The sequence below is a fragment of the Lasioglossum baleicum genome, chromosome 9 (assembly GCF_051020765.1).
Source record: "Lasioglossum baleicum chromosome 9, iyLasBale1, whole genome shotgun sequence".
Lineage (NCBI taxonomy): Eukaryota > Metazoa > Arthropoda > Insecta > Hymenoptera > Halictidae > Lasioglossum > Lasioglossum baleicum.
Window position 1 is genome coordinate 7,537,013 of NC_134937.1, and position 20,059 is coordinate 7,557,071.

General features: G+C 41.0%; 1 protein-coding gene across 1 annotated transcript; it reads left to right on the top strand.

Moving 5' to 3' along the window:
- Window positions 1–117: 117 nt before the first annotated feature.
- Window positions 118–19,040, top strand: LOC143211876 (uncharacterized). Its single transcript, XM_076429964.1, is given in 6 exon segments — window positions 118–1,115; window positions 7,400–7,887; window positions 9,485–10,858; window positions 15,260–15,587; window positions 15,665–16,514; window positions 17,824–19,040. Coding segments are annotated over 5 exon segments (3,129 nt in total). The 5' UTR covers window positions 118–1,115; window positions 7,400–7,417; the 3' UTR covers window positions 17,931–19,040.
- The last annotated feature ends 1,019 nt before the right edge of the window (window positions 19,041–20,059 follow it).

Sequence of the window (20,059 nt, forward strand, 5' to 3'; positions counted from 1 at the left end):
ACAAGAAGAAAGGTAGAAGAGAAATAGATGCGATTCGTATCGAGCGGTCATTACATCGAAAGATGGCGACTATCGAATTGCTCTCGACAGTTCGATTCTCGACCTAACCTCACTTCAGTGGCCGCTAGGTGCGCGCAGAGTTAGTGTCGACGAAGTGACGAAGTGGCAGGGAGTAGGATAGAACGACGGACAGGTGTTTTCCGCACAATTATAAAATTGTCCCGAAAATCTGTGATTATTGGAAAAATTAAAAATCTTTCTCTGTCGCGCTTGCAAATAGAATGATAGGATAAGAACTGTAACTGTTTAATTTGCAAGCGCGCAGGCGCCGCTTTCCCCTTGCTCTCTCGATATACTCCGCGCGTAACCGCCGCCATAGTTGATATTTCTTCGATAGAATATTAATAGCAGCGCAAGAGAGTTTTCGCGGTTAAAAGTATTTTAATTTATTGACTGAAAAAAGGAGAATCGGTTGGACGAAGACGGTGGGACGAGATCGTCGAGGATAAAGCTGAGATAGGAAGGAAGAAGGAGGGTATCTACTTTCACAGCTCGTGGTTTTCAGGAGAGTGGCCTGGCACATCGCGGCGCTCCGAGTTAACGTGCGACCATCGTCGGGTGGCTATGTACCGTTAGCTCGAATTCATTCCCCGTTGGCCGACCCGAGAGACCCACGCTTACCTACCGACCGGACCGGAGGCCATACTCGATCGAACTCGACTGTCGTAAACCCGGAAATGAGTGCGCGTCGCGGGCCGCTGTTGCCGCGGAAAACCAGCCAGTAGTGCGCGAATGAATCGCGAGTCACGGCTCGTCCATTTGCCAGCGACGACGGCACGTTTCGTACGTTCGATTTGTATTCGTATTCGCATGACGTGTGCGTCGCGTTGTCAAGAGTAGCCGCGCGGCTAAATAGTCGAAAAGAGCCGTCCGTAGCACACGTCGAGCGTGTACGTAGAAATGAGAAAGTTGCTGCCGCTGCGGTGAAGACTGAAAACAACGCAGCCGAGTCAGCCAGCAGGCGGACGGTCTCAGTACTACGTGAAGGTGTTCCGACGCAACAGTCGTAGCAGTACGCCGAAAGGAGTGCACAAGGGAGTCACAGCTGCTCGTGGGTAAGTAGGACACGCATATCCTCGTGGATGATTCTCTTGTGCGTAACTCGCGTGCGTAGCACAGGTCGTTTGTTTGTTCGTTTGTTCGTTCGCTCGGACGGACGGACGTGGTGCTACCTGACTGGAGGATGCCGTCCCGGCGATCTCTTTACGCGCTTTACTCCTAATGCGAAACGTGCACACGAGAAACCGCGAAACAGTGGCCACAGAGCACCCACCCCAAGACACTAAAATCGTCGCGGGGCCCTCGTCGTGGCTCACGGCTTGGCTCGGGCTGGCTTTGGTGGGGTGGTTGGAGGTGCGGACAGTGGTTGAGAGGCTGGTGGGGTTGGAAATTGCGTGGTGGTGGGTGCCCGCCGAGGTCTCGGAGGCCCCTCCGTGGCATCTCGCTGCCTCTAACCCATCGAGGTGGGGGTGTAAACAACAGCCCTGCCTGTGTGCCTCTGTTGGCTCTACTCTCTGTCCTCCGTTTCGCCTCTGCCCTGCTCTCGCCTCTGCAAACTCACCACGATCTTTTTCCTACTTCCTCTCCATGTAACATCTCCCGATGCGCGATCGAAAGACCACCAAAGGAAGGGAGGGAAAAAGGGAAAGAGAGGGAATAAGCGTCGAGAGAACAAAGCACCAGCCTTCGCGGACCTGTGCTATTTTCTCGCGTTCTTCGTACCACCAATCTCCAATATGGCCGATGCATCATCAAACCTGCTGACGTGTAACCTTGCCCACCGTCTCGTCGCGTCGTCTCGTTCCGCTCCGTTCCGTCCCGTCCCGTTTCTACCTAACCAGCCGACCACGCTCGCGCATTCGCGTTCACGCGAACCGTAATGTTGCTTGCTTAACCCTATTATACATACATCCATTCAATTAGATTCTGTTTGTACGATTCCATTCACGGAATACAATCGTCAATATCTGTATCCCCTTTCAAACACTTTTTATTACGTGATCGCGTGATTTTTATCCTGGGTGCGTGTAAAAAATGCGTCAGATTGCACAATGCCCCAGCGAGCTATTCCGTTCGGCGTACGGTGCCCCCGCGATATCGAAGCCAAGCCTGTGCAGTTATGCGAGACATCTAGATAGAATTTCTCTAGAAACCACGAATATCTACAGAGACATGCTCTCCTCGTTGCGTGTACAAGCGGGAGAGGGAGCGAGAGAGAAAGAGAGAGAGAGAGATGTGTCGAGCCTTAAGAGAATCGGCGCCATTACGACATGCGCGTCTTGCAACGGTACGCGTCGGCGAGGCTGACCGGTCAGTCGTACACGCCATTCCGCGAAAGCCGAAAAACGCATCTGTGGTGCGTCCGTTTCTGCGTGTTCGTATTCTGGTAGTTGTTCTTTAATTAAGTCGCGCAACCACCCACAACGACTTGCAGCCACGGAGTAATCGTCCGTTCGACACGGCACCCTCCTCGATGCGTCGAAAGGAGGAGAAGTGCACGGGTAACCTAACCTCTCTCTTTCATTCTATCTCTCTCTCTAGCCCCCATTTTCTGTTCCTTCCCTACCACGGGTAGATCAAGGGCGAGAGTCATCGGTGTGTCCCACTTCGTCTGCCACGATGTCTGCTTCGTATGTTCTCTCCCGATATTTCGCGTTCCCCTCTCCGGGGAGTTCCCAGTATGTCGAGGTTCGTCTCCCTTCTTTCTTGACATGCCCCTACCCCTTCGAGCTTACGGCACACGCTTACGCACCTACACACCGAACTATCGTTCCTTCTCGTCCTATTCTCGCGGTGTTCCGTGTGTTCCGTTGGCGCGCGCCACAGAAAGAGAACGCGAGAGAGTCTCGTCTCGGGGTCTATTTCGCGGTGGGTTCCCGTTTTCCCACCTATGGGTTCCCCCCTACCCTCATCGTGTTCCTACCCCCTACCCCCGTGGGGACACCATCCTAGTGGAGTGGGGTGCAATCCTGAGCCACTTCGACGACTATCCTCCCTGCTCCCGGATCCCTTTCAGGTGGGGGAGGGGGTGAAGTGGGGGCTACCTCATCCCCCACCCCCACATACCAACACATGGTCAAGAGGTCTGAAGTTAAGACTTCGACGGCGGAGATGGTAAGACGATGCCTCGAACTTCAACTTCGGGAAACAAGCGTGTTTGCTTTTGCTGCTACACGAGATGTGGATCGTTTCAGAGACCGTCAAGGGGAATTCGTATAAGGGTGCCGGATTACGGTGCGCGGCGCGCGGTGGGTGGGGAACGTGCCAATTCATAGCCGCGAGTACCAACATTCCCTCAATCTTTTCAGTAAATAGAACGCTGATACGCTGACAAGCTCAACCTTGATCTTCGCGTATATTATGTAACACTAAACCTACCACTGCCGGTCAAATGACCGGTTTCATATTGTTCATTTCACAATTATTGAAACTATGAAGTTGGTTACATGAAAATTGACTCGATAGATTTTTTTACTCAGGCACATATTTTGTTGTAATAAAAATTGCACAGAATCTAAATAAATAGAGTCTTGTAAGTTTTGTAAAGCGATGACATTTTAGTCGCTTTTAGTGCTCGGTAGGTTTAGTGTTAATGTGATTTCCTAGTACATATCTATCTACATACGTATATCGTAGCACAGACGGCGCATGGAGTACATATGTATACATACCTACTTACATACTTACGTGTGGTATCTCTTGTTTCGAGAAATACACGCTACGCTTACGGAGCACGTGCTGCACGTACTTTCGCATGGCAATTCTATAGCAACTTTCTCGCCACGTGTACGGAGATGTACCGAGGTACATATACATATGTAAGGTAAATGCTAGAGTTTTTACTACCCGCGTATGTGCAAGTACTCGCGAACACTTGTGACTTCAACCTTGATTCAAGAACAAGATACGTGTTTCCGAGTTCCGATGATTGTAAATTTAAACTAGAGTAAGAGCCCTAGCAAATACCCAATTACATATACTAAATATTTTAAATTATTAAATTATGAACCCTTTGCACTCGGAGCTATTTTAACTGGGAAATTAAACATTTATTCCGACCTAGAATATTTTCATCCCGAATGCTTTTTTTAAATTTGGTGGATTCAAAATTGATATGATACCTCATACCAGAAATGGCCAAAAATTTTATTTAAATAAAAATCCGAATAACGTGGGTTTAAAACCAATTTGGAAAAATCCCACTTTGTTCGAAATCTTTATTTAAATATAATTTTTGCCCAACTCTGCCTCATACAATACTTAAATGTTTAATAATTTATTAGATACCAACACATCTAATAATGTAAGCATTGTAAACAATATTTTAAATAATAGTACAGTAATTTTTAGTGGCGCTTTAGAGTCACCACTCGAGTGCTAAGAGTTAATCCTTGTATATTTTTGAATTTCTTTACATTCAATCTCGCCAACCTACTACGTCAAACAAGTTTGATTTGTAATTTTTCAAGTTTTATACGGTGCAGTAGTGTCGGGATATAAGTGAAACCCTCGAGTTCGAATAAGCTGGCGTCGAACGTATAAAATGATATCGAGCAAAAACAAAACTGCAGTGACAAAACTTTTTCGTTTGTTAATTGAATGTTTTTTAAAGTGAACATTTACATTATATTTATATTATTACATTATATTTGGTCTCATCGTAAGCAGGTAAATGTTACAAAAATGTTGGTAAAAGAAATGGTTGAAAAATAAAAAAGTTTTGTAATTACATTTATTGCTTCAACGATCGATGTTTATCGATTACTCGACTTGTAGTCTCTCTCTCTCTCTCTCTCTCTCTCTCTCTCTCTCTCTCTCTCTCTCTCTCTCTCTCTCTCTCTCTCTTTCTCTCTCTATGATTCACTGTCTTTGCCGCCCCCGAATATATTACACACACACACACATATCGTCAATTAAACAAGTAAATATGATCCAAGTTATATCGTGTTTGATGTCGTTTTTAATGAAAACAAAAGAATGTTGTCATTGCATTTGTATCGTTTCTCTAAATATATTTAAAATAAAAATACTAAAATATTTCGAGCGATGGAATCCAAATATTTTAAATATTTTTCAAAAATAGAATACTATTTTAAGAACTTATTATATCAAATCGAATATTTCATTTTCAAAGCTGTACGCATACTTTATAAATAAAAAAAAATACAATGTATTAAAAAAAGTAAATAGGATTATTTACTATTTACTATTTCAAATACTATTTTACCCAGCTCTGGTTCCGTGGTTATTGAGTTAACTTTTAGAGTATTATATTAGTACTATATAGAGTATTTTATTGAAATATTTAAAAAAATATTTAGAAATATAATAATATAAAAATATGCAGTAAGTGCAAAAGAGAAAATGCTTTCGTGACCGAGAAATTGTTAAATTGCTGTCACTAAAGTTTAGAATTTATTTAAAGTTATTAGAAAATGTTCATCACTCCATTCGTATCCCTATGAGTGTGCGAGCTTTGAAATTGATCGAGCTCATTGATGGACGATATTGATTTACAATTTGTTTTTCGCATTTAGCAACATGATCGTGTATAAACATCGTGAACTTGCTTTGCTTCGGGAACAGTGTCCAGCGAAGATAGATTAATGGATTAGAGAATAACTGTGAGAGAGTTCTATGAAACACGGGATCTGTTGAAACCGTTCGAAGTTCCGAAGGTCGATGCACTTCGACAGCAGCACTCATGCGTCAAAGTGAGTGCAACTGTGTAATACGTATACATTTCTATCTAAGTATGTACCTACTATCAACTTCTCAATATACATACCACTTCTTATTTCTTTTTTTCCGTGGAGTTCGCAATCACGTTTCATTCAATCAAGTGTCACAACATTTTTGTACAGGGTGTCTCAAAATTCCTTCAAATGAGAGGTTCCTGAGATCATTTGAAGCAACATTTTCCTTTGCGAAAATATTATCCGCGGCTTTGTTAAGGAGTTATTAACGAAGCCGCGGACGCCATTTTTGCAAAGGAAAATGTTGCTTCAAATCATCTCAGGAACCTCCCATTTCTGGATGTCGAAGGAATTTTGAGACACCCTGTATAATTATGAATGATAAACATGTGTGTACCTGGAATCATTTCGACTACCGCGTAAGTAATGCTTTTAGTGAAAAATATTTCAGTACGACTTTCTTATTTCACTTTTCTTGTACATACGTGGTACATACGATTTTTGTTTTTTATACATCCATTTTAATGAAATTTTAGTATGATATATTATAGTTTATTCAAAAATAGTTCTTTTTTATCTGCTTTAATCCATTGGTAAGGCGTGGAAACAGTCCTCAAGTTGAGTTCGAGATCCACATTTGCCGTATTTTAACGAGTCACGCTCGTAATGATGATTTTAAATAAAACCTAATAAATAGACAGAGGATCTTTATGCAAAATAAAAATGTTCTATCTGAATTGCAACAAACTGAAGTGATATAGAAATTTATTTTCTTTGTTAATATGTTTAATAGGTTGAAAATAATATAATAGTATTTTTAATTCTTCTAATGTTTTTACTGTTTTAAATTACACCTACTCATTTTTCTCATAAATGCATAAAATCCGCTGTCTACTAATAAATATGAAAGTCACGCCTTTCTTCTTAAATGAAATAAAATTTGATTCGTAGGTAATCAATATTTATAAAAATATTATATAAATTTCCTTTTCTCTTCGACATTTTTGAGAACACCCACGTTTTAATTGCTTTAACTATGAAGAAAATGATACGGCAAGAGTAAGATACGCATGCGGAGTTTGTTGAAACCTATGTGAGAAATAGCTGTTCCAAAAATAATCGAAGCATACTGTTTTGGCCATCGTCTATACTGAAGGGGTGAAAACACCTTCCAATGTTAAGGGTTGAAAACTCGTTCTTTTAATTAGTATCTGAGGTGATAACGTTAGGTGACTCACCCTGTATATTATGTATATTTGGTTTTTTGATTTTGGAAGAAAATATGTCGCTTATTAACGATATAACACAGGCCTGGCCAACCAAAATGGCATCACGGGCCACTTTGATATCGCGTAAAATTACAGCGGGCCGCACTTTAGGTAAACATGCTTTTAAAAAATGTAATACAAATGCAAAATGAATACACCTTATTGTTATACGTCGCATTTGCGCATTATAAGAATGACACATGCAAATTGTAATTTATTCAATATTTTTTGTATACATACAACGAGAAACAAAAGTTTCAATAGAAACATAAGATCGCCCGGCGGGCCGCGTGTTGACCAGGCCGGATATAACAAAATGTTGTAGAGAGAAAGAGAAGCATGTGCCTACAAGATGGTTATTCTTTTGGTTTTCAGATTTAAGTATTGTGGAAGATGAATTTCACACCCTTTCCCGGCTTTCCGGCAGGCTCGCTACCGACGGGCACGGTTCACCAGTTTGCTACCGCTAAATTCGCTCAGAACCTGCCGACCGGAGGTCAAGTGGTCGGTGTTCTCTCTGGGGGCGAGGGTGGCGTTCATTACTTGAGGCCGGTCGATCCGAACGGTTTCGCCGTAGCTCAAGGGGGTAACAATCAGCAACAGCAGATAATCACGCTACCCATTACCGTACCTGGGAAAGATGGCACGCAGCAACAGCAAACCGTCCAGATCCAGGTGGTCAATCCCAGCGTGTCACAGAGCGGAAACAGCGGTGACCAGCCGAAATATCACTTGGCCCCAATCTCTTTGGGACAATTCCCCCAGGGTGCTGCAACAGTGCTCACTGTCGCGTACAGCCAACAAGGCGCAGATGGCGTGCAAATTCAAGTGCAGCCACAGAACACCGTGGCCACCACGCAAACGTAAGGCTCGCGTTTCGTTTTCTTTTATTTTCCGTTCCGTTTCGTTTTCTACCACTTTCCATCTGACATTATACAGGGTGTCTCAAAATTCCTGAGATCATTTGAAGCAACATTTTCCTTTGCAAAAATGGCGTCCGCGGCTTTGTTAAGAACCTAGACAACCAGGCGCGCCTTGAGCCAAGCCTGCCTAGGGCAGAAACGGGCAGAATATTGTAGAAGCTACGCTCGGAGCTGCTCAAGGCCGGATTAGCTGAATTTTGGACGACCTCCTGCCAGCCCATATGCCGCGCCTGTGCCGGCCGTAGGACCAGGTATTTGGACATGGGCAAAACGAAGGCACAATGCCGGCCGCTGATGTGGCGGATGCTGTTCGAATTGTCAGTAAAAAGGACGAGTACTGTAGATTTGGTACAATAAAAGTTTACTTCGCCGACATCTGCCACATTAGTGCGACCTACCCTCGTCGACAGTGCTGCCCTGTAAAACGACATTCGCCAGCCACATCAGTGCGACCGTGCTGCCCTCTTAAACAAAGGCAGATTCAAAGTCCAGTGGCCGGCATTACGCCTTCGTTCTACCCATGTCCAAACACCTGGTCCTACGGCCGACATATGCGCTGGCAGGAGGTCGTCCAAATTTGGATTTTTGGTTTTCTGGGGAGTTATTAACGAAAAACACGGACCAATCAGAGAGCGACCTAGACGCGTGTTGGTTGGTCCGTGTTTTTCGTTAATAAGTCCTTAACAACGCCGCGGACGCCATTTTTGCAAAGGAAAATGTTGCCTCAAGAATGAGGCATTTTTTATAAATATCTGAATGTATTTTTCGATCAGTTGCACGGTGCAATAAAATAAAAATGTAGTTATGTATCAAAAAACATCGATGACCTTGATAAATTTAGTCCATTAACACCATGCACATTACGTAAAAAATATTTTTTGCATCACAATAACCTGAAGTGATATTTAGGTGTCCTGTTTTAGACGAAACACCCTGTATATATGATAGCAAAGTCACTGTGACTCACTCTGTTCACTGTTTTTACTGAGACATTTAAATCACATGCAAAAATCACAAGAAAAAACGTTTCAATCAAAATTTATTAGTCATTTCAGTGGTAACTATATGAATACATTTATACGAATAAATTTACCCCACTTTCCATTGAAAAAATTGTGCTCGAACTTTTATGTCCCTTTACTCGAATATGGTCAATATACAATATGGAAAATGATTTCCATAATATCTCGTTAACTATTAGATCTAAGACATATGAAGGTCAATAGATTTTTACGTAGAATTTGATACTCTATCGATTCATGATACAAAACATACGTCTTTCCGTTTAAAGAAATCAAAGTGACCTTGAAATTTCCCCCTCTATATCATGCAACTTTTGCATATATCATTTCTTTATATTATTAGAAATAAAAATTAGAAATAATGGAAATATTGAACGTGTGCAAGTTAGGTGGTTCTCCCCGATTTCAATAACCTTGAAATATGTTAGTAGGACATTCTTAGAACACTCTACGATAATCAATTGTATACTTCGTTTCGTTTGAAAATAGTGAAATGGTTTCTGTGTTAATTTTAGGTCGGATCAGACAACCCAAAGTACATCGACAGCAGTGACCACGACGTCACAGCAGACTATTCAGCAAACGGTGCAGCTGCCAGGTGCGCCGGAAGGGTTAACCGTGGTGGCCCAGATTCCGCAGGACTTGATTTTACGGGAGGGTATGGATGAATCGAAAGAGGATGTAAAAGAAGGAACAACACCGGTGGCCCTGATAAAGAGAGGTAGTATTAAGAACCAAGGGAATCAAAGCGGAGAAGAGTTCATTACTTCCATGCCTGCTAGCTGGCAAAGTCTTGCAACTCCAGGTTCAACCGTCGCTGAATACCTATCCAGGTTGCCTACTAGTACCTTACCGATTAGCTTACAACACTTCCTGAAATTCTCGGCAGAGACAATAAAGAGAGAAGCCACGATCGAGTCCAGCCCTTTAGGGGTCGACGGTTTGGATACGACCGGAAGCGCTGCGTCGGGAGAGCAAGCTGTGCAAATCACAGTCGCTTCCGGGGAAACGGCGATCATTCCTGACGTTGTCGAGGAGCAAGAACCCGGAACGAAGCCCAAGCGAAAAAAGAAGTACAAGAAGAAGCCGCCGAAGCCGAAAAAGCCGAAACCAGGTCAAGTCAGCATAGTGACAGCCCTCGACGGTACAACCTTGTTCTGTTGCCCGCAATGCAACATGGCGTATCCCGAGAAAGAACTGTTGGAACAACATCTGATCGGACACAAGATCGAGAGGAGATTTATATGTGACATTTGTGGTGCAGGTTTGAAACGCAAAGAACACTTAGAACGGCACAAACTGGGCCACAATCCGGATAGACCTTTCATTTGTTCTGTTTGCATGAAAGGCTTCAAGCGAAAAGAACACTTGAACCTTCATTTTGTTATACACTCCGGACAGAAAACCGAAGTTTGTACCGAATGCGGCAAAGCGTTCTACCGCAAAGACCACCTAAGAAAGCACGCCAGGTCTCATTTGGCCAAGCGTATCAAAGAAGACCCTTTGAACACGGCCGACGCTTCTCAGAATTCCCAACAGCAGGCGGAACAGCAGCAGGCCGAGCAATTGCAACAGCAAGCCGAGCAGTTGCAACAACAGTCGTCGGTGTCCGAGTTGCAACAGATACAAATACAAGTGGGGCAAGGTTCTCAAGCTCAGATCCATCAAATAGCCGTTAGCGAACAGTCGACCGTTGTTCTTCCGACCGCAGCTGAAACTGGTGCGATGGCTATACTTCACCATCAACAACAGCAGCAGCAGCAACAGCAGCAGCAGCAACAACAACAGCAACAGCAGCAACAGCAACAACATTAGCAGCAGCATACCGCCCACAATCAACCTGGGCGGTACTTCCGGTTCAATCATCAACAGGCTAGAGGACGTGCAAGGCAAGGCGTGCTTGCCGATTGATTTCTATAATCCCATAGTCAAATTGGTATCGTGTAAAGAAAGAAATTCTCGTTGATGGTGGTTATCGTTGCCTAGTAGTGGTGTTGCAAAAGAAAACAAAAAAACAAAAAAAGATTGAGATCTTTCTTTGTATCTTCGAATAAAGATACTTTTACCGACGAGCCGTCGCATTTCAAAGTTTGTACACCATCAGCTTCTTCAAAGGAAGTCGTAGGTCAGACTATTGTACGATTATAATTATTCTGCAAAACGCACTGAGCTGACTGACGAACCAAGTTCGTACATAAAATACGATGTTTCTTTTTTGCGTACACGTTCTAGCGTACGTGTAAGGAAAGAAAAAAAAAAGGTTGGAGCGAGTTTGTCTTGACTCGTTTTGATTCAATATGTTTTTGTCGCTAATCCAGTTCCATGACGCGAGTTAGAAGTAAATAAAGAAGTTTATATATGCATATATATATATATATATAAATATAAAAATATATTTTTGAAAGCGCGGACTGGATTCGCCAGACAGAAGGCAATCGAGTTTTCGGCTGAAGTTAATTTTTCTTCAATAATAAATAATTAACGGGAGAGAGAGAGAGAGAGCGAGAGAGAGAGAGAATGCGCGAGAGTGAGAAAAAGAAAATACGTAATGTGAAAGGTAACGAGTAATTCACAAAGCAGGGCTGTAAATACAACCAGTTTACCGTGCACAAGAAGAAGGAATAAGACTGTCGTGCAAATATGAAGTGAATCTATTTATTCCATTTATTCTAGACGATCGAGACACAGAAAGAGAGTGTATATGTTAATCTATGACATTCGACTAATATTTGAACAGAAATGCTACGATAGGTTGTGCGAGAAAAAAATGTAAAATTGTATATTTATCTGTTTACGTAATCCATTGATTGGTGGGCGTTTGATATTTTCGAGAGGAACAATGTTGTATTGCTATACATTGACTGTAAATTAATCCGAGAAGGTACACTTACGTTGTTTTAGAAAGTTTTAAAGAAAACTACCGATTGGTTACGGAGAAATTTTTGATAGCATTGTCATACGAATACACAAATATCAGTTTGCATATCGTAAAGATAAAAGGTATAGTTACATGCGATTAACGATTCAAATTCTGTGCATTTAAATTTCGATATTTCGCGAAAGGAAAGCATTTCTAGAACTAACTACGATATTTTTATAATTCTGATAAGTTGATGTAACTTATTTTGTATAGTATTTAGTCCATTTTATTTACCAAACCGATGATCCTTTTGCAAGAAGACTTTGCAATCTTCTTCTTTGTGTTGATCGTGATTGACAAATGTTTGTATTATCATAAGTTGCACGACGAAAGTACAGCAAAAGAAAACTGATTTTCTGGGGGTTGAGCCGACTCTGATTTACCGGTCGATCTCGAACACACTCAAAATTGTTTGTGAAAACAAAAGATGTATGTATACAAAAAAAAGAATACTTTTTATTGTAAGTATCATTACTAAAAAGGCAGTGGGTATAGCTGTACAAGAAATATAATTATTATTTTATTATCATATTATTATAGCTATTATTATTATCATAATCAGTATGGATAGTCTATAAGTCATTTTCATTGTTACTTACATAAATATTGGAGAAAAATGCTAAAATAAAACATACATTTAATATAAACAAATTTCTCTTGATTAACCAATTATAAGAATTATTTTCTTTTTTGTATTATATACTCGTACACAAGTTTAATTTGTATCATTATTAACCGTGGATTGTTACTAAGAACTAAGACGCACTTATTAATTAATATATTATTTTAAACAAACGAATATCAACTAATAACTTGTACAGGGAGAATTAATCGACATTTTTAACTGCATGATTTGTACATTCGTAAAATATAAAACATATATACTATTACATACTAAATTTTTTATTTGATCAATAAAATCATTTACGAAAAAAGAACTTATATTTTCCATTACAATAATTCGGCATACTCGTACATATACATTTCTGCGTAATTATTGTAATAGGCAGTCGTCGTTAATTGTTAATTACAAAAAAATACCTAATCACGAAAGAATAGGAATATATTGCTCGTTATATAAGTTTTGTGTTACATTGGTACTTCTTTTTCCTTCAGCTGTGACCAGGGTGCTTCCCGATATTCCCAGAGGATGTACAGTGGGTCAAACAAGTATTTCTACACCTATTTCTTAGTTCTGAATTCCTGTGAAAGAAATCGCATGTTAACGTAGTGTACGTTTTATAACGGTTGCACGGAACCAATATATACTTCATTAGAAACGTCAGTATAATTTATCATTCAAAAGTAACGGAAAAAGAAACGAAAATTTTTTATCCATACTGCAAGCAAATCACGTTGTAAGAAGAATGACAAAAAGTCTAACTATGAGCTTTAGTACTTCTTCGAAGGATCTCGTTGGTACAAAAAAAAGATGTAAATATGTTTTCGCTTTGTGGTAGATCATTGATTTCTATGTATAGGTATGACTGTGTCATATACACTAGCAGAGTAAAAAATATATTTTTTACAGAAAAATAATATTAATAATAATATACGTTCTCTTTAGGAAACGAATTGGGGAAGAATGATTATATTCTTATAATTGGAGTACTCGCATTATGGCGCCACATAAAATTATGAGTATGTATATGCATAGAATTTCGTGAATTTTGGATTATTTTTGAGCGGTAAATTATAGATGTTTCGAACCGAACGTATTACTTCTGTGCAGAACAAAGCACTGGCAATTGTACAATGTATGTTATTTAATTGAAAGAAGTAATATGGAAAAAAGCGGGTAGAGAAATCGGTTTTTGAGCCATTGTATCTCCGCCTCCTTCCGACTGGAACGCGTCGAGAGTACAAGTAGAAGAGAGAAAAATAATGGCAGGTCGCCGCGCCGGGAGCGATTCGAAGTTAAAACCCCGGTGGATTCGGGTATTTTCGTCGGCGCGATCGGAGAAGAGAGAAGAGAGTGGAGAGAGGGCCGGAAGAGAGAAAAAATAGTTAAGAGGCTGGCACAGTAGAGGGCGGACTGATGGGGTGGGGGCGCCGACTTGAGGGACAGGTGTCAACGGCACATACATAGGACGGGGGATCTTTTTTCGGAAGTTCTCGGTCCCGTGAAAATCCTGGCCAGGCGAGCGCGGGCTGCTAAGTACTAGATGGTAAGTTGATCGTTGGGGGAGTTGGCGAGATCGGCGAACAACCCGCGGTTCATCGTGTTCGCCGTGTAGTATAGCACGGCCATTTTCTGCTGAATTTCGTGCGAATTCGGCCCCGCGTATCGACTAGGTGCTGAGAGGGGAAAGTCTCGGGATCTCTCCCCTCGCGCTTCATCCCACTGCGCGCACGCTACCCATCCCTCTCACCGGATCATCCCCCCCTGCGTCCTTCCCCCTCCCTCCCATACTCCCGATTCTTCCCATCCTCCGATTCCCGTTCTTCGCGCTGCCGCCGCGCCGTCCCTCTACGGCCACCCTTCCCCCGCATCGCGACAATCCTGGCCGCGTACAATGTTCGTTTTTTAACGTCTTTTTTGCGTGTTCTACCCCTCTCTATAGCTGTCTAAACTGCTCGGGATCCTCGTTACCCGAACGCGGATAGTTGTACAATCCTCGCGAAGATTTCCCTCTCGATTCGGCCGTGCGGTTTCGAGGAACAAGACCGACTGTTTCTCGCGTCCTCGCGTGTTTTAGTGTGTACCTTTATCGTGACAGACGGAGACGGAACGGTTGACGCAGCGTCGGCGTCCGACGGTGTGTGCTATTCGTGCTTCTCTTGTCTCTTGTGTGCTGGAAAAATCTGCCCCTACGCTTCCTCGCACTGTTTTACCTCTCGGAGAACCCCCCTCCGAGGAAAGGATTCGATTCCACGGCGAAGAAACATGGGGAGAGGGACGTCGCTGTGAGTAAATACATACTCTCGGGCGTCGTTCGAGACGTTCAAGACGCGCCAGATATTTTCACGCGGCGTACCGCGAATATCCTGGCGTGTGCGGACGTTTGGACGCGGAATTCGTTTAGCAACAAGATGTTGCTGACGATTCTCCGATCCTGATGTACAATCCCTGCCGGAGCTCTCGTTTCGGACGACACTGCGACCTTTGTCTGAGAACGGTGTACCGTTCGAGCACATGTTACCGGCTGACATTTACAATTGGTTCGACCGCCGTTTCCGTATCTCGTACTAAATAAATAGTGTATCATAATCAAATAAATCGTGTCTGGAGTTTGTCGGCAAAATGGTTAAGGACGTCGGTTGATGGACAAACACTGTATCGCTTGCTACTCCACTGTATGTAGTGCCGCGTGTGATGATGTCAATTCTGATTTTCTGTCACCTTGCAGATATTTGATTGACGGTTTGCAATGAATTTCCCGCCGTTCGGAGGCCACTTTCCCGGTACTATTCCGAGTATCCATCAATTCGCGACCGACGGCTCCGGCGGTGCGGGCGGGCGCTACGCCAATCATTTTCCCAACCAGCCTCCTATCGGAGTGCCGGTTATGGGAAAGTACCGTCCTGAGAGCAACGGTGTGCAATCTGCTCAGTCGCAAGTAATGATGAACAATAAGGCTAGCTATCCGAATAGCAATGTTCATCATTATCCAAACGTGCCGTACTCCCAAGCTCAACCGGTTCAACAGCGGCCCTCGAATTCGCCTGGAATGCAAGAGAAGCGTTCTTATCACCAGGTAAATTACAAGCGTTCTTTCATCACCTTTCAATCTTTACTCTATGTAGACTTTATATGGCAATCAAAACTTTTCAGCAAGCGACCGAAACCATAAATCAACAAGACGTTTGCAATCTTCTACAGGATAAGGATAAAAATAAGGACAAAAAGACAGACGAGCAACAGCGCAATGGAGAAAACACAACCAATGGAAACCAGCAAGATTACACGATGCATCAACATCACCAGCAACACGCTCATACTCAAACTCCTGCGACTATGCCTGCGACGTGGCAATCTCTGGCCACTCCTGGTTCCACTGTAGCAGATTACCTCAGTCACTTGCCAGCCAGTACTTTACCTTTAAGTTTACATCATTTTTTAAAGTACTCTGCGGAAAGTATTAAGAAAGAGTCAGAAATGGCGCAAACCACTTCGGTAGCCGTAGCAACGACAACAACGCCTAATATAATGATGTCTCCGAATAATAAAAAGAAGAAAAAGAAGAAGGCTCCCAAGGAGAAGAAACCGCGTCCGAAACCTGGTGAAATTCGCTTGACTACAGCTTTGGATGGCTCTACGTTGTACTGCTGTCCGGAATGTCATATGGCATATCCCGAACGTGAATTGTTGGAGCAACATTTGCTAGGCCATACTCTGGAACGAAGATTTGTTTGCGATATCTGTGGTGCGGGTTTAAAAAGAAAAGATCATCTTACGCGTCACAAACAGAGTCATAATCCGGAACGGCCATACGTTTGTACCGTTTGTTTGAAAGCATTCAAAAGGAAAGAACAGTTGACGCTACATTTTGTTATACATTCAGGAGAAAAACGTCACGTATGCACAGAATGCGGAAAAGGATTCTATCGTAAAGATCATTTAAGAAAACACACCAGAAGCCACATCGCGAGGAGAGTGAAAGCTGAGCTTAGCCAAAATGCTGGTGAGGTTTCGCTACTGTTTTACTTTTTCTTACAATTAGCCTTGTCCACCGAGATAGGCTTTCTCTCATGTTCTTCTTTATTACTAGACTGCGGATCTTTACGCATTTATAGGAAAATTGAGTAGATGAAATTGAAGATTGTTCAAAAATTTTTTAAATCGAACATGACAATATATGACTTTTCCTCTATTCAAATCATTAAGCGAAGGAATAACATTGAATTCAGTTTCTAATTCTTGCAATAGATGCAGACTATTTTTATTTTGCATAAAGATCCGCAATCTATTCATTACACTTACGGTTGTATCCAGATAGCACACGACGTCTTAAAAACGTCCGTTTTACGTATATTGTACGTCTGAAAGTCTTACGTCCTAAAAAGACGTTTTTAAGACCATAAACATTGTGGTTTTTATACATATATAGCCATAATCTAGCAGTAAGTATTAGCATTGGTATTATTTGTTCGAGTTATATAGTGTTTTTGCTTCAATTCAAATTTCAATTACGGGACGTCTTTAAGGCATACCGTTTTCTAACACAAGACGTTCGGAAAACGTTCGTAGGACATTTGGGACATCTTTAACTCTTTTAGTGCCGACCTAACGTTTGGGAAAAAGCTCATAAAAAACAATATAAGAATGACGAACTTCATTTTGAATTTACAAAATTCAAAAATGAGCATATTACGAAATATAGGGAGAATAAAGTGGTGCCAATTGTATTTCAATATTTGTTGAAAATCATACGAATAACATAAATAGAAAACATAATGAAAAACGAAAAATCAATTCTCTTTTACAAACAGCATTTGCACACATAAGAAAAATCATCATTTGATCATTGCTTTATAAAGATCACGTGGTATGAAGTATCATTTGTAACAAAATAACGAATATCGGACCACAAAATAAAGGATAATTCCATGGTGCGCGGCAAGCATAAAAAGGATTAAAAGTTATTAATTTGTGTAGTTAAATCAAAAAGTTAAATCCATAAACAATCTTTTCAATTGTTTTGCAAAACAACCGTTTATAACGTTTTATAAATTTATTTTGAGATACAGTTCCCTCGCATTGCGTGTGTTGTGAGCGATGATATATCGTCGTTCGGCACTAAAAGGGTTAAGACGTCTGAATGTCCAACTGCAGACATCTTTGTGCTATCTGGGTATGTACATTTATATGCGAAGAGTTTTTGTAAGTAAACGTAATAAACAGAAGAGAAATATTCCGTAAGATTAACATAATCGTACATCCAAGAGATAGGGTGAAAACATATTTTAAGTAACGCGACGTCTGTTCACTAGGTACGCAGCAAAGTCAACAACAGAACAATGTCTCGAACATGCAGACAACTGCTGTGACAGCGTCGTCTGTCCTTTCTGGCGGACATCCGGGTCCTCTCCTGTCCTGAGCCCCGCCACCAGGGAACTTCCAGGTTCCCCATCCAAACAACATTCTTCATACGCATACTTCTCATCATTCGCTGCATCATCATCATTTGACAACGGTGAACGTGGCGCATCAATCGAGCGTCACACCGCTTGCTACGTCCAGCCATTATCAAACGCACGAGCTCAGTTTCTTAGGACACGTTAAAGAGTTCTGAGATCAGGGGAAGACCTCAGTCAAGAGGTAACACTGAAAAATTATACGAGCGTTACTAGCGGTGAATCCTTGACTGCTTTTCATGATTTTCGGCTTTAATGAGTTCTCTACAAGTACGATAATTATTCGTAATGCCGCTGACTCTCTATGTCCCAGTACAATATTGCAAAAACTGTCGTTTCGCACGAGTTTCTCAACCGTACGCATAGTAGTTTTATTACTAGCTGACTTTCGGATATGGTTTCTACATGATACCACCGTGTAGATCTTATCTCAAAAATTGTGCCATAAATATACATATATATGATCAAAACGAAGCAGAGAACGACATAGAGAGTGTTTCCATGCACATGCGAAAGAGAAACTATAATTTTCTCTAAAAACATTAGAATAGAGCCTGATATAAGAGTCTTGCCATACTGTATTTACGTATGAAAAACAAAACATATTTTTATGAAGGCTTGGTGTTGAATACACGGAAGCTAACTAAGCTATGGAAGCTTATTGACAAAAAAAGGATATTGTGGAAGATATTTTACACATTTTTTTATTATTGCATCGTAACGATTCATTATTACGTCGTTCAGGTTTCAGTAAGTTTATTTTTTTATTGTTTAGTTTTAAACCGTTCCGTGCAAGTGACAGTATCCATTTTTATAAACTTCGCGAAGGGAGATCTGTATATAAAGATGCGAACGACGTCCCACCGATTAACAAGTAATATCTTTCGGTTCTTCCCTAAGTTAAATATTTTCAAAAATTTTATTCGCGCGGTTATTCCGAATGAATTAATCGAAAGAGTGATCTACGATTTATGTTTTCGGTTTGAACGGAACACCTCCTTGTTTCGGCAAACCATCGGGAAACATGGCTAAAAATGTGGCAATATTTTAATCGATTAAAAAAAATGTTTTTATTCCGCGTTCTTTAACATTATTTCGCTAATACTATACAAAGTTGACAGTATTTTATATTTTACGATACAGCTCCAAATTTTTGCTTGTACGTTTTACATTTACATATACATATATAAGTATGTATAAATATATGTATACATATATATTTATATACACATATATTTTTACGATCTCACAAGAATCGTAATATAAAAGAAATCTTTTACAGCGTAAGATCATTACGAGTTTACGTAGTTTTTTTTATATATATCGTTTTTTACATTGTTTTTATACATATTTTTTCGTTAAATCTTTTTAACCTTCGTTGAGCACTGATTTCGTTAATAATAATAAGGTTTCTCGCTTGCGCGCGAAACACTTGATACTTTCCTCGTTTATTCCTTTCCGTATTCGTATTGTACGTATCTACACACGAGCTGCCTTATTCGAGCAGTCGCCATTCAAAATACTAGTTTTCCTTTTTCCACGTATTTTATCATACTTGGAAAGTTATCCTCGCGGACTGTGATCGTTTCGGACAAAATCACACTTGTCCGACCTTCGTTTTTTTTTCTTCTTATTTCTTAATCTCTTATCGATTACGTACTATTTAGTATTATTTATCGTGCCATTTCTTTTTCGAGCTCCTTTCGCCGATACCACTTCTTGCCATAAGTGACATAGGTCAGCACTCGATCGAAAGATTGTCGACGGTTTTATTTTTTAATTGTTATATGCAACAACAACAACAATATAACGTTGAATATATACGATATATATATTCGCGTGATATAAAATTAAAGAGTAAATAAAGCAAAACATAATTAAACGTAGTTAGGAATGTGATGCGCAAATACTAGAGGGAGAAAAAGACAAAGTAAGAGAAAGCAAAGAAAAAAAGAAGAAGAAGAAGAAATAAAATTCTTCATATTCGTTGGGAGAACGACGCGTTCCAGAGATCCACCGCTATTTATTACAAAAATAGATAAAGTATTTTGTAATGATGAAAAATAATAACATAGAGGATATATAAAAATCT